Raw genomic sequence first — 14627 nt, 5'->3', positions numbered from 1 at the left:
TTTTACTTGAACCAATGGAAAGTAGCCTATTAAAAAGTGCTTCGGCAAAAACCTCCTAACTCCATTGGATCCTCAAACTATCTGCCAAACCAGCTAACTCCGCCTTTTTAGCCATCTTTTTTCCCCCATGAATCAGTGCTATTGAACATCCTTTACTTTGGAGTTAGGTGGTTTCTTCCAGACAGCAGAGATATACCTAGTAGGTCCAAAACCTCTCCACCCAGATGTAGTGGTTTTGCCAATTGATTCAGACTTCCCACACATACAGTATTTCTGTCTCTTCACTGCTGTTGTATCCTATAATGACTCGCCTGCCTGTGAGGAGCCCCCACTGGGAGGACATAATGTCATATCCTATACTGACTCGCCTGCCAGTGAGGAGCCCCCACCGGGAGGACATAATGTCGTATCCTATACTGACTCGCCTGCCAGTTAGGAGCCCCCACCGGGAGGACATAATGTATCCTATACTGACTCGCCTGCCAGTGAGGAGCCCCCATCGGGAGGACTTGGAACCTATCGTCCTACTCCTAAAGTGTAGAGTGTTGTTAGCTCCGCTGTCGCTCCGCAGTGCGTCTTCGAGTAGCGATTCGTTCATATTCATATGCGATTATGGTTGTCTGAATATTAGATCAGTCTGTATCAACACTTCAAAGGGATAGGTGTAGTTGCACACTGCATGCTATCATCTCACAGCACTCACACATTTTTATAGCTACACGTAGGAAGACGAAGAAAATGCTTTTGATATTAGATTGGTATTTTTCACTGTGAAATATTAAGCTCCGTTTGTAGCCCTGTTATCCCAGAACAGGTTTAATAGTTTGATAAGTGTTTTAACCATCCTAGATGGATGGGTGGATGGGGAAGGCAAAACAAAAAGCGTTAATATGTCTCTGAAACTATACATATACATACCGGTATGTTCATTCACAGACACCTTTCAATGCTTCGCCACTAGATGGCGAGGTTTGGGTGAAGATTTGAATAGGGACAGTATTGTAAACTTTTTGCTAAGGGTTTTGGGTTGGACTTGGATGTGCCAGAAGGCCTGATTCTGTGGAGAGGTTATTTGAGATCTGATCTCCAAAATAACACCTTCACACCCAAATATATGACCATTTCACACTGAACGCCGTTCGCCGTCGGGTGGAAATCTTGTATGTCCAAAATGCCACTAATTATTTAGCCCCAATAACTTGCAGTGGTGGAAAAAGTACTCACAATCTTTACTTAAATAAATATATCAATTATGCAATATGGAAATACTATTAAAACTAATACTAGTAAAAGTCGAGAATTTTAAATGTACTTGAGTAAAAGTACAAAAGTGTTGGTATCAAAATGTACTTAAAGTACCAACAGTAAAAGTAGGCTACTCATCATGCAGAATGTCCCATATTTAAAGTTTTAAAATGTATGAAGAATATTGTAGGTCGGCTATTTTCAAATGGCCGAAATGTATAGGGCTGAAGTGGTTAATGTGCGTATTGTAATAAGATTCAAAATCTACAGAGTAACTAAAGTTTTCAGATAAATGTAGTGGAGTAAAAGTACAATATTTCCCTCTTGAGTGAGATGTAGTGGAGTAGAAGTAAAATTATTGGAAATACCAATTTGAGGTATACAAGTACCTCGAATTGTACTTAATAACAGTACTTAGTTACTTTCCACCATTGTATAAAACAGACTTAGCCACTTTTCACCCTATTTATGGCATGTCATTCTGACCTGAGATCAGATTCTAAAAATGTCTTCTACATCCTGACAGTTTTCTGAAAAAGCTATGTTTCCATGTCAGTTGTTCTTTGTTTTTTCAAAAATAGCAGACCTACAAGCTCGTAGCGCACACCAAAAGGGGTTCCGCCCAAAATGGGTCAAACGCAAAGAAGGGCCTTCATTTTTGCGTGGAGTTTGCATGTTCTCCCCGTGTCCCCTAGAAACTAGCTCCTTGCCACTCGCCCTACACACTTCCACTCGGTTTGAGCATAGATATATAAATCATAGAGACGGCACTGGATGGGAGGTGAATCCCAGTGCCGTCTCTATTATTTATATATCTATGCTCAAACCGAGTGGAAGTGTGTACCCTCACATGTTCTCCCCGTGTCCCCTAGGCCCTAGTGAGGTGTGAGGGTACCTGTACCCTAGGGCCTAGGGTACAGGTACCCTCACAAAAAACATGCAGTAATCCTTAGACACTGGTGTGGGATAAAATGTTTGAATTAAACGCAAAGACACGTAAACATACTGATCTACAGGTGATGCTTGTAGATTGGCTGCTTTTGCACGACCCTGTCATGATATGCCATATATAAACAATACATTAAAAAAAATAAAAGAAAGAAATACAAATAAAATGGAGATACAAGGCTTCTATCCCGACAGCGACATTATTTTGCTAATTCCACTGACCGGTGCTGATGTGCTTGTTGCTAATGTATAAAATGTCAAAAGATGAACACTAAATGAAAGACTACTGAATTAAATGACAAAAAAAAATCACATCCCTCCTGCAAGTCTATATGGCATATTTTACTGGGGGGGGTGGGGGTCAATTTATTATTGATGAACGCCAGATTTCACTTGCACAACGTCCTACACAATGGTAACAGCTAGCCGGATAGGTTTTCTTTTTTAAGTAAAGCAAAGTATACATGATTAGAACATACTAAACATTCCACAATTAAGTTGTAATATTTCTACAATTGCTACACAAATCTGTACATCCAGTCATTCCGGGGCATTAACAAGAAGTTGACGGATAAAAATGAAGTCTGATAATTATTATATTCACATCATCATGTATACTTTACATTACAAGCAGGGGTTACTATGACATCACCTGCTGGCTTGTGGTGGACATTTTTGTCTAAATAATTGTTTTGCCATTGTCCGGGCCAAAATAGCCAATTTTAAATCGAGGTGCCCACGTATCCTGCATCCCTATACAAGTACTGTATAGTCAGTTTCTGAATGTGTTGTGGAATAACTATTCTATGAGAGATACCAGGTTTCCTGATGATGCCCTATGATGGAAGGTTTGTTTTTGTTCCTTTCTTGCACTTGTTGATTGATCTGAACATAACATGGGAATGAAATGTTTTACCCTTTCATAGACACATGCATACACAGTACGAGTAGATCCATGGTCATGGTCATTTGATCCATTATTGTGGCATTTGTTTCACACGACTAATAGTTTCAGTCCTGACGGTCCAGCCATATAGATATTATGTGGCCCTATTTTCATCACTGCCTCACCCCTAAACGTCTTTGCCTTTTTTGCCTATTTCGTTCATCTTGTACAACTAGCCGATCTTCTAGAATCGATACGTTGGGAGCTTGTAGATCGTTAAGGGCATTAGTTTATGAAAAGTAGGGGTGCACAGACAGGGAAGATCTTGGCCGATACGGATACAGATGATTCCCTTTTGCGATATAAATGTTCCGCTAGCTGCAAATATCGTCCGATACCGATATGTGTCCGATACACCGACAGGCATTCCTAAGGAAAGACAAAAAAGATCATAAGAGGTTTCTGCCCAACAACACGCGACGATAACCTGGGGCTTAATGATGAAGGGTGCAGAAACGACCCTTGTCAGCTCCCGTGGGAAACTCGTCGGGTCGCGTTGTCATCTCCAGGAAATTGGATAATGTAGATAACGCAGAATTCCACTGTAACTACCTCCTCCCTTTCCTCCGCTCCTCATTTCCTGTGTACCGTTGACCTCATTTCCTGTCTAATATTGACCCACTGATATGCTTAATATCGAATAAATGAAGGTGACTGACAGCTAAACGCCTCGTCCAGTCAATCTCACATGAGTGACACTTGAACTCAACTCATAGTGTTTAAAGGACCACTTCACCCATTTTAAACCCATCTTCATATCGTTGCTGTCGGCCAGAAGCTAATTATCTCCATATCTTGAAAAGTAACACTTTTTCCAACATATGAGGTTTCCACTCAGAGACAATATAATTACTCTCATCGTCAGGCCCAAAGCACTCGCAATGATTCGAGACGCAACCGCGTGTTCGTCGCAGCGCTCCGATATGTCCCGTTGCACGTCGCCACATGTCGTTGCATTGCATCGCAAGTGATTCAATACAAAAGGAGCTTTATTGGCATGAGAAAAACTAGTTTCCAGTCAAGTGATCCGTCTGTCCGTGTGTGTCACACTAGCCGGCTCTGGTGTGTGTCCATGCGGTTTAAAAACAGATATTCGTTGCAGCTCGGGCACCTCAGCACTTGTGTGTCGCAGTTACTTACATGGCGAATCATTGGTTAGGTTTGGGCCTAAGATGACAGCATTACTCTCCTCGCTCTGCGCCTCGCCAGTTAGGAGATGTGCCTACGAGTGGCATCCTCGGTGCATATCACTATATGTAAATGAGTAGAAAAACAATTCCAATAACGGTGAAAACACATGATCTCCAGCAATCATCTTTTTAATTATGTGTGCTGACTTTACAGACTCCTCCAAATGTACAGCTTGTGACATTTACAACAAACATTTAAACTTTATAGTACTATTTATTTTATTATGCAGTTACTTTGTGGGTTATACATCTTTATTTGGACATGTCATTAGAAGGGTACAAATCTCCATAAATAACCATTCATACCTGACAAAAGAGATCCTGTACAGTGAGTGTGGGACGTGTACAATAAACATGTACAAGTACATGTTAACACGATGCACATGTACAGTGTGGGACATGTACAGTAAAGAAGAGTGCTAGTACAGTATCCCAGTGGTTCTCAACCTGTGGGTCGAGGCTCCCCGGGGGTCCCCACGTGATATTTGGGGGGGGGGGGTCCCCCAGATGACAGTATATTTAAGGACTTGACCTTTTTAATACCTCCAAAAAAAGGAAAGAAAGAAAATAAACGCAATGAAATTAAAACAGACCATTACTGCATCAAACGTAATCAACAAACGATTCTATAAAATGGTCAAACAATGGCCAAATTGTCAAATGACTTAAGAGGCAAACGTTTAGCTAAATAGCTGATCTACAAGCTCACAGGCGTTGTGAGCTTGTAGATCGGCAATTTCCCCACAAAAGTGCTTGCATGGGGGGAATTTTGGTGGGTCCCCAGTTGAAATACGATTATTTTGGGGGTCCCCAGTTGAAATACGATTATTTTGGGGGTCCCCAGTTGAAATATGATTATTATTTTTTTGGCGGGAGGGGGGGGGTCGCGACCTGAAAAGGTTGAGAACCACCGTGTAATCATACATGCCGTGATCATTTGCGCGTTGTCGAAGAATTCCAGAAAGAACCAACTACGATATCACACCATTCAAAGCCATACTGTGTAACTCAAATTATTTGTGATCTTTCATTGGTGTATTTTCCCCACAGTAACCATTTCTACATAAATATGTTCTTTATATACTTCTCTGAACAGTATTTCACGGGGGGTCTGCCCGAAAGTAGGCACCTCGATTGGCTATTCCCCCCCCCCCAATGTAAAAAACAATGACTCAAGTCATTATATATCAGCTTGCATTCCATTCCCTTGCATATTGTACCTTAGCTGGGCTTTCTGTAGTCGCGTTTGCCTTCTCTAGTCATGGTGCGGTGGGGAGAGGAGAGCGGGCTAAGAGCCGATTCATACTCCTATTTTACCGGTTTCGGCGCTGTAGTTCCGAAATGATTTTGGCTCGTCAGAAATTTTCAGTAGCACCGAAGAGACTACTTTAGGACGGTACCCGCCCCCCCGAACCTCAAATGACGTCACATTGTAGGCTCTACAGCACGGAACAGACTTTTATTCGGCTCTAAAATAGGATTATGAATCGCGCCTTAGTGTCCCATTGGCCATATAGGGCTAGTCTTCCATTGGCTTAGAGGCCAGCCAATCATGGATCATCAAAAACTTGCCACTAGACTTGTGACTGGACTAGAAAGCTGCAAGCTGATAGAAAAGGTCAGTAATGTTAAGTGTACATGATTAGAACATGCTTGAACATTAGCCAATGAAGGCCTAATATTTCTACAATTGTAACAAATTGCTACAAAACCTGTTCATCCGATCATTTTGGGGCCTAATCGAAGCTGAAAGATAAACGTATGTCTGATAGTGATGTAGCTTGACGCATGGATTAAAGCAAAATACAATCTCAAGAAGGAGCGCTCGCTGTTGCCAAAACAATTAGCATAATAAGTCAAATGATCTTTTAGTAATATTGTGCCTGATGTTCTACAGACTGCTGACAAGGTGAAGAAATCACATGTTCAAATCATGTACACTTTGTAACATTTCGGACAAAATAGCCAGTTTTAGATCGAGGTGGCCACTCTTCTTGCATCCGTCTGCCCACGACGCTCACGCCAAAACGACAGAGGCACCAGAAATGTACCGGAAACACATTGTTTCACACTGGCAGATTCAAAGATACGTTGTATCTTTGTAGCTGAAGTTGAAGCTAGCTCAACTTTCTTTTGTAGCTGCTACAAATGTCGGATGTATCTTTGTATATCTTCATGTCGCTGGCTTCCATTGAAAATGAATGGCAGCTTGTATCTTCGTATCTGCCCGTGTGAACACAGCATGACACTGTCGTTGCTTGCCGACATATCCTCGCCAATCAGACCCCGCTGCGATCCAACATCTCACTCGTATGCGAGTGTGGAATCACCTTTGCCTTTGAGTAAATGGTCCCGCGCACCTCCTACTGGTAGTAGGGATAAAGTACAGTATTAGAGCGTGACGGAGGGGCGCCGTCTCAATCGAACTTGAGCCATGTGTCACCAATTTAATTCTGGGAATCGCAGTTCTAAACGGACCGCAGACCAGTCCGAGAGGTGTCGCCAGAAAGGGGGGGAAAAAAAGACTACTGAAATGAAACGTTACACAGCACGACTTTTTTTTAAAGCGGATAATCATCTTCTAGGCGACTTTGCGACGGTACAAAGACAGTGACAGAGTGTTGACCGGTGCCTGCATTCTATTAGCCATTCTCACAAAAAATTATGTGCTAGCGCTGTAGCTATTCTAACGCTGTAGCGCACGGTAAATGCACGCCAACGCCCCGTTGACCTGTCGTCGCCTCCCAAACCCCTGTCCTCCTCGTGGTCTACCCCCCCCACCACCACCCGCAACCCACCTTCACACACAATGTATTAACTCATTAAGACCTGAGGCCGATTCAGATGTACAAGGAGCTTGTACATGTATCCATTTCTGAATAGCCAACGCTAAAGTCTACAAGGACACACAGATGCTTTCCCGGTTTTAATGGGTTAAAAATACACACACACACACACACACGCGGTGGGCGGGCTTCACCCAACAAACTCGACCGATGGCGCGTTTGCTTACGAAGTCCATACGTCGACTCCCAACGCCTTTGTTCCTGTGTTTGCGAGATCCCGTTCCTTTGCTTAATTGCAAAGTCATGGCAACCCAATCACCATGGCAACCCAATCACTCAACGGAAGAAGAATAAATAAATAAACATTGTTCTTGAGTGTTTCATGGCACCATTATTGTGGCAAAAATTATTGCCATTAACGATATTATGATAATTGAAATATGCTTAAAACTTAAAATTTAACCACTTGAACCCCCAGGGGTTGGGGAATGTTACTTGTAGATCGGCTAATTTTGGCAAATGGATTTGTGCAGGCAGAGTGAAATAAGGGCGTACCAAATGCGCTCTTTACATCTCCACTTTATCAAGTGAAGTAAAGGTTTAAGAGGATTTGCAGCTGCAACAAAAGCTGAATTCATCCTACTGTGACTGAGGACAATTTCACAATGAATTAAAATGTCTGCGATATGACTATTGTGAGCGTTTCTTTGCCCATGATAAACGATAACTATTATCGTCCCGTGCCTAACCACGGACACGAGAGCCGAGCTTAGCGTAGGGAGTGCCGACGGCGAGCTCACCGCTGACCTCTACAGCACGCTCCGAGATCCATACTGCAATAATAAATAATACCTTCTCTGTTACGATCGAGCTTTGGAATAAACAACAATCCAGGATTAGGTCGACGTGGTTCGTTTCCACATCTGGAGTCGTTGACATGCTATGTTTTTGGAGGGGATAAAAATCGCACCCGTGCGAACTGAGCAGTGCAGTGTGCGTGTGTGTCAAGCCCTCCTCCCTGGCCTCTGTGTGTATGAGTGTGTGTGTTTAGGCTGCTCAACAGTGCCACTTTAGGTCACCCAGTGGTATTGCAGCTGTTGATGCTCCAAACATACATAGGGACACACAGAGCCAATCATTGGAGCGGTGCACCGCTCAAAAACGCATTCCACGTACGTAAGTATCTTGTGATTTGCCGAAACCTGCGGTCGCCACCGATTTCCTCCGTCGGCCAGCAGGTGGCGACAGCGGTCGAGGAACAGCAACAAAATGTGTGTGTCTTGAGAGCGACGTTGGAAAATAAAAACGTCGTATTAAAATCAAAAGAGTTGAGACCCCCGAAAGGCAAAGTGTAGAAAAACAACAAATAAAGACATATCTTAGAGTAAGCTGATGGGAGAGGGGGGGGGGAGGGGGGGTCCAGACTTCAGAGTACGCAAGAAAGAGGGTGGCGGTGGGGGGGAGGGGCTAGGTAGGAGGTAGGGTGGCGGCATTATGAACATGAACACCGACACGTCGTCAACAGGACGAAAACATGCACCTTTTTTTCAAGTCAACTGATTCAAGCTACATGGAGAGACACGATTGGTCACGTCATGATGAATGGCTTTTTTTTTTTTCATTTATCATTATTATTATTATTATTACATTTTTAAATAAAAAATAAGACAAAAAAAAAACCTTCTGCACACACACACACAACAAGAGTGTTTTTTGTGTTTGTACATTTTTTTGTTTTGTGTTTTTTCTTTTTTTTATACTGGCGGGCTATTCGTTCGGTGGCATTATCATCATCATCCTCATCATCATCACAGCTATGGTCATTAAAAAGAGAGTCGTCTGTTCTTTATCTATTGCGGTTGACGTTTTGTTTACTCTACGGCGCCTTTTGTTCGCCATAGAGACAGGGGGGGGGCATGCACGGGGTTGGGGGGAGGGAGGGGGTGGGGCTGTTGGTGGTAATTAGGGATGCAACGATATAGTAACTGCATTGAAAAATATTTTTTTATCCCACTGCCAGAATCGGAATAGGGTCGACGTTGTGTGTGAGCTTAGCAGCACTCCACTTGCCTCCAAACGTGCCCCGGACTATTCATAAACTCTGGCTTGGGTCTAGGCTTATTATCCCGCCCTCAACGTCTTCACATAATGTACAGTTAATATAAAACGCATTATTCAGGCACATTTCAGCCACCTCTTTTGCTCATTAGCACCACTCTACGCAACGTCATCAAACAGCGATGCGCACTTATGGTAACATCAATATACAGGCCACGCCTTTTATTTTATTTATTTTTTTACCGTGGCGCTAGAGCCAGGGAATATACTTTCAAGAAACAAAGTATATCGATATGTAAACAGCAACAACTGTATCGTTTGTAAGTGTTTTCGAGGGGACAGGAAACGGCCTTGTTTCCCAAGTGAAAGAGCGCTATGGTCTATGGTGGCGGTAGCCGACAGCGCCGGGGGTTTCAGTGGTGGTCAATGAGTTAAAATGTATCGTTACACCCCCAGTGGTAATGGGTTTGGTAGAATAATGTATCGTTACACCCCCAGTGGTAATGGGGTTGGTAGAATAATAAACAGGGTTTTTGGTCGGTGGTGGGTAGGGGTAGGTGGTGTGCTCGGGGCTCCAAGGACGGGACGGGACAACAATAAAATAAGAAAACAACCGTCTGCCCGGGCCAGCTAGCAGTTGAAGTGGGCGGGGGGTGGGGGGAGGGGGAGAAACCTTGGCACATGACGATGGTTGGCGGGCACGGCGTGGCAGGGAGGTGGTGGGGTGGTGCAGGGGGGGGCATGGGTAGGGCTGTCACCGTTACACATGGAACTGACCATTCATTGTCACACGAATAATTGCGATTAACTAATTGTGTTTTTTTTTTTGCATTGAACATACCGTAATTGGAATGTTACAATTTGTATTTCCTGCTTCGTAATCACAAATTTCACAGGGGGGAGGGCAGATATGACAGATAACTTAAATATACAAATCACAGATTTCCCTTTTTTATTTCCTTTCCAAAAAAAATGTAGTAGTAGTAGTAGCTGATCTACTTGAAAATCAGTCATTTTTCAACGTGGAAACGATTGAAGATCACGCAAAAAAAATAACTGCGATTATCTCAAATAATAGCGATCAGGCGATCATGTAATAACTGTGACGGCCCTAAGCATTGGGGGTGGAGGTGGGTGGGGGGGGTTGGAGGTGGGGGTCAGAGTCATTTAGCTTTGGGCGGTGAGCCGCTGCTCGGTCAGCGACGCCTGGTGGGACACCGTCTTGTTGTCGTGTGCTCGCAGCTTGGACACCACGTCTATGAACGCCAGGCCCTGGACCTCTCTGCTCAGGGGCTCTGCATGAGGAGACGACGGGAGAGGATGCTATGATCAGATCTGAGATCAGATTCTAAAAAATGTCTTCTATATCCGGACAGTTTTCTGGGGAAAAAAGCTATGTTTCTATGTCAGTCGTTCTTCGATTTTTCAAAAATAGCAGACCTAGGCTCGAAGCTCGGTACTCGGTGGCGCGCTATGAGCTTGTAGATCTGCTATTTTTCAATAGCTAAAGCATAACATAATGCTAACACAAAAGAGGTTCCCACCCAGAATGGGTTAATTAGGGAAAGTTAGCTAAATTTGTGGCAAATGTGGCAAAATAAATGCTTGCCAATAATAGCTTTATTCACAAATGTGTTTATAAAAAGGTGTCTACTGTCACCTCTAAATTTGTTCCAAGCCAACTCCCTTGGGAAACATTGTGAAAGTTAACAACCTACCTATATAAGGCAAAATGTACAAAGTTTCATTCCGCTTCTAGTAGCATGTGACGTGTCAAACTAGGGTTTTTTCATGATTCTGAATACATTGCAAGCATTTGTTTTGCACAAAACAAACGTGGTGTCAGAGGATCTGACAATCAGGAGACAATTTATAATTTAGGCATCTAGCAGACACTCTTAATCCAGAGCGATTTACAGTAAGCAAGAACAATGCATGGTAAAGGTAATACATCAAATGTATAGAAATAGTCATCAAGTAATATAAGTAAGCTAAGAACCTAACATCCGTCTAACAGTAGAATGTCTGTACAATTAATCTATCAGTATACACTATAGACTAGAGTATGTCTACATGAAATGCTATCTAGTTTAGCCTTAGCATACGCCTGTAAGGTCGTCGAGGCTAGGGCAAGTGCTATGGCAAGTGAGAGGAAGGGGTTTGTTATGATTGGTTCTGAGGAGACAACAGGAGAGGAACGGGCTTGTTATTTACAGGTATGCAATATTACGAGAGGCTGTGCTTTACCGCAATTAGTGGCACGACTGTGTTGCCGATAGGCGAGTTCCGTAGGCAGAGCAAAGGCAGATGAAGGCTGGCTGGCTATGCGAGGCTAGAACAGCCCCGAATCATAGAATGTAATGCACAGTACAGCATGGCTCACCTGATCCCATGACCGAACAGACGAGGATCATAGAGTTGTACTTGATCTCCGGAGCGCTCCTCTCGTCCGACAGCAGTTTGTGAAGCACCGGAACCAGACTGGACCCCACAAAGTCCTTCTCTGCTGCAACTGCAACGACAGAGAGAGAGAGAGAGAGAGAGAGAGAGAGAAGAGAGAGAGAGAGAGAGAGAGAGAGAGAGAGAGAGAGAGAATGTGCAACGATTGAGAAAACGAATTCACAAGGTCTTTCTCTGCTGTGACTTAATGACAGAGAGAGAAAGAGAGAGAGAGACAGAGAGAGAGAGAGAGCAAGCAGCATTTCAGAAAATGAATGCATTAAGTCCTTCTCTGCTGTGAGTACAAAGACAGAGGCCCCTTTTCCACCATGGTTGAACCGGTCGTGTTCTTTTTCTTGCCTGACATTGAACCAGTTCAATTTATGTTTCCTAAAAGTTGGTTCGGAAATGGAACCAAAAAAAAGTCGCTGGTTCCGTGAACGCACAAAGGTTCCAAGAATCTAGAACGGAACCAGTTGTAGAACCAACGTTCTTATGACCTGAGAGAGAGAGAGGCAGAGAGTCTCAGGGCAGACACTCTAACCACAAGGCTACTGAGCTGGTTCATGCATCCTGATGTCATTGTATAATCGTGTTACCTTTGCTTAATGTTCTTTGAATTGCCTCGTCATTGAAATGTACTAACTACGCAAATAAAAGTGCCCTTGCCTTGCCGAAAGTCCTCAGAATTTGTTAAGTTGCATTCCACTCATTTTCAACATTTTACTATGACATTAATATACCTTAGAGCTGTTGTGTGGAAATAATAAAAAAGTCCCCCCCATTCTTTGTTTCCTAGAACTGGAGGTCTGAAAAAAAATCATTAAAGCGGGACTGACACGCCCCTCGGGAAGCTATTAAGGCTATTAACGCTAGCATCTAGATTGTGACGTACGTAAGTGCCAGCTCAATTTGACCAATGAAATTGATCTTGTATCTGGTCTAAATGTCAGAGCGGCTCTGGGCTCTGCGAGTTAGCGTTCCTGGTGGCTATCAACTCATGCTAGTGGTTTTGAGGTCACTTTTAGCTTCATAGCTGGGTAAAAGTTTGGTGGATTTTTTTTTTTTTTTTTTTTCAAAATCCTCGCCAGAATGACACCGAGTTGACGTCTAAGTTTTAGGGAAAACTGTTGAATAATCGCAATTCCGCGGCGACGGTTCCATCGTACCCATCTTGTGTATCTGTCTCCCCCCGCTGACACGCCCTCAGCCGGGCTAAGTGCTGAACAGGGCTCACGGAGCCCTGGAGCTTCACGTAACGTTACCACTGCCTGCCTGCCTGCCTGCCACACACACACACACACACTCTCTCTCTCTCTCTCTCTCACACACACACACACACACCGATATAGGGGCGGTCTCTCTCTCTCACACACACACACCAAGTGATTCTATCGGTATGTTTTAGCCTGTGTGTATAGCTGTTGTGCACGCGAAGAGTTGTGTTTATTATTTACCAAGAAGAGCATCGGCTCTATCCGTCATCCATTGCAACTGCAAGACGGCGAGACGCGGTTTGTGTGTGTGTGTGTGTGTGAGTGAGTGAGTGAGTGAGTGAGTGAGTGAGTGAGTGAGTGAGTGAGTGAGTGAGTGAGTGAGTGAGTGAGTGAGTGAGTGAGTGAGTGAGTGAGTGAGTGAGTGAGTGAGTGAGTGAGTGAAGTGAGTGAGTGAGTGAGTGAAGTGAGTGAGTGAGTGAGTGAGAGAGAGAGAGAGAGAGAGAGGAGAGAGAGAGAGAGAGAGAGAGAGAGAGAGAGAGAGAGAGAGAGAGAGAGAGAGAGAGAGAGAGAGAGAGAGAGAGAGAGAGAGAGAGAGAGAGAGAGAGAGAGAGAGAGAGAGAGAGAGAGAGAGAGAGAGAGAGAGAGAGAGAGAGAGAGAGAGAGAGAGAGAGAGAGAGAGAGAGAGAGAGAGAGAGAGAGAGAGAGAGAGAGAGAGAGAGAGAGAGAGAGAGAGAGAGAGAGAGATATACGGAGGGAGAGAAAAAAAAACCCAAAACCACCCCCACCTCCTCTCGCAATCTCCCCGTTCTGAAGTGCCTTGTGTCCGGCCAGAGTTCAAGGCTTACCGCGGCCCGCGATTCTCATGAATTCATTATGCATAAACAAACATTTCACATGTTCAAACAATGTTGTGTGTGTGTGTGTGTGTGTGTCTGCGTGTGTGTGTGTGTGTGAGAGAGAGAGAGAGAGAGAGAGAGAGAGAGAGATGCGACCCCCGTGTGTGCTTGTGCAGCCTGCACGAACAGAAGTCGAGGCGCTGTGCCCCCACTGCCCCGGCGGTGAGAGACGCTAAGGACTCAGCAGCAGCCGTGGTTGAGGCCATGGTAGACGGACTAGTCACGCGAAATTGCGATTATGTAACAGTTTACCCTAAAACGTACACGTCAACTCAATGTCATTGTAAGGAATAAATAAAAGCAATAAAATAATTTTTTTATGATATTTTCACCTAGTATGACGCAAAAGGTTACCTCAAAACCACTAGCCTTTACTGCGCTAGCCACTCAGCTCGGCTAGATGCTAGGTCACGTCAGAGCCTGAGATATAGTCACGTGTCGTTTGAAACTGTTTTCATTCAGACCACGTGATGTACCTTATCAGCAATGTTAATCTCGGGCTTTGACACTCCCCCTTTAACATAGTGAATCACATCTTGATGACAAAATGTTGAAAATGAGTGGAATACCCCTTTAAGTCACCGAATCTGGCGTACCAACTGACCTCTGAGATACAATGTCCTTTTTTTCCAGCAGACTGTAGGCACAAGAACGTGCACATCGAGCCACAAAAATGATTAAACTATGATTAATCTTAATTAACAAATTACAAGTGTCATTAGTTAGTCACATATCCACCTGGGACCTTACAGATTGGTACTTGTGTGTCATATTGGATGAGAGCTGCTCTGGCTGGCTGTCATCACAGTCTGTCTGGAGAAGAAATGTCATTGTAGAAAATAATCTCTGTGAAGGAAGGAAGGGTGACCTCATTTCTCTGGAACTGGATGACGTTGGGCAGA

General features: G+C 43.9%; 1 protein-coding gene across 2 annotated transcripts in view; it reads right to left on the bottom strand.

Annotated features, from left to right (window-relative positions):
- Positions 1-4449: 4449 nt before the first annotated feature.
- Positions 4450-14627, bottom strand: part of rap1gds1 (RAP1, GTP-GDP dissociation stimulator 1) — a 38595-nt gene continuing 28417 nt past the window's right edge. For both annotated transcript variants that reach the window (XM_080792661.1, XM_080792662.1), the window contains 2 exons: positions 11557-11685; positions 4450-10468 (listed from right to left, as the gene is read on the bottom strand). In XM_080792661.1, the coding sequence (XP_080648787.1) occupies positions 10341-10468; positions 11557-11685 (257 nt within the window). In that variant the 3' untranslated portion in view covers positions 4450-10340. The remainder of the gene's footprint in view (positions 10469-11556; positions 11686-14627) is intronic.

The sequence above is a fragment of the Protomyctophum bolini genome (genome assembly GCF_963924005.1).
Source record: "Protomyctophum bolini genome assembly, chromosome: 20".
Lineage (NCBI taxonomy): Eukaryota > Metazoa > Chordata > Actinopteri > Myctophiformes > Myctophidae > Protomyctophum > Protomyctophum bolini.
This window is presented reverse-complemented; position numbering and strand designations above follow the sequence as displayed.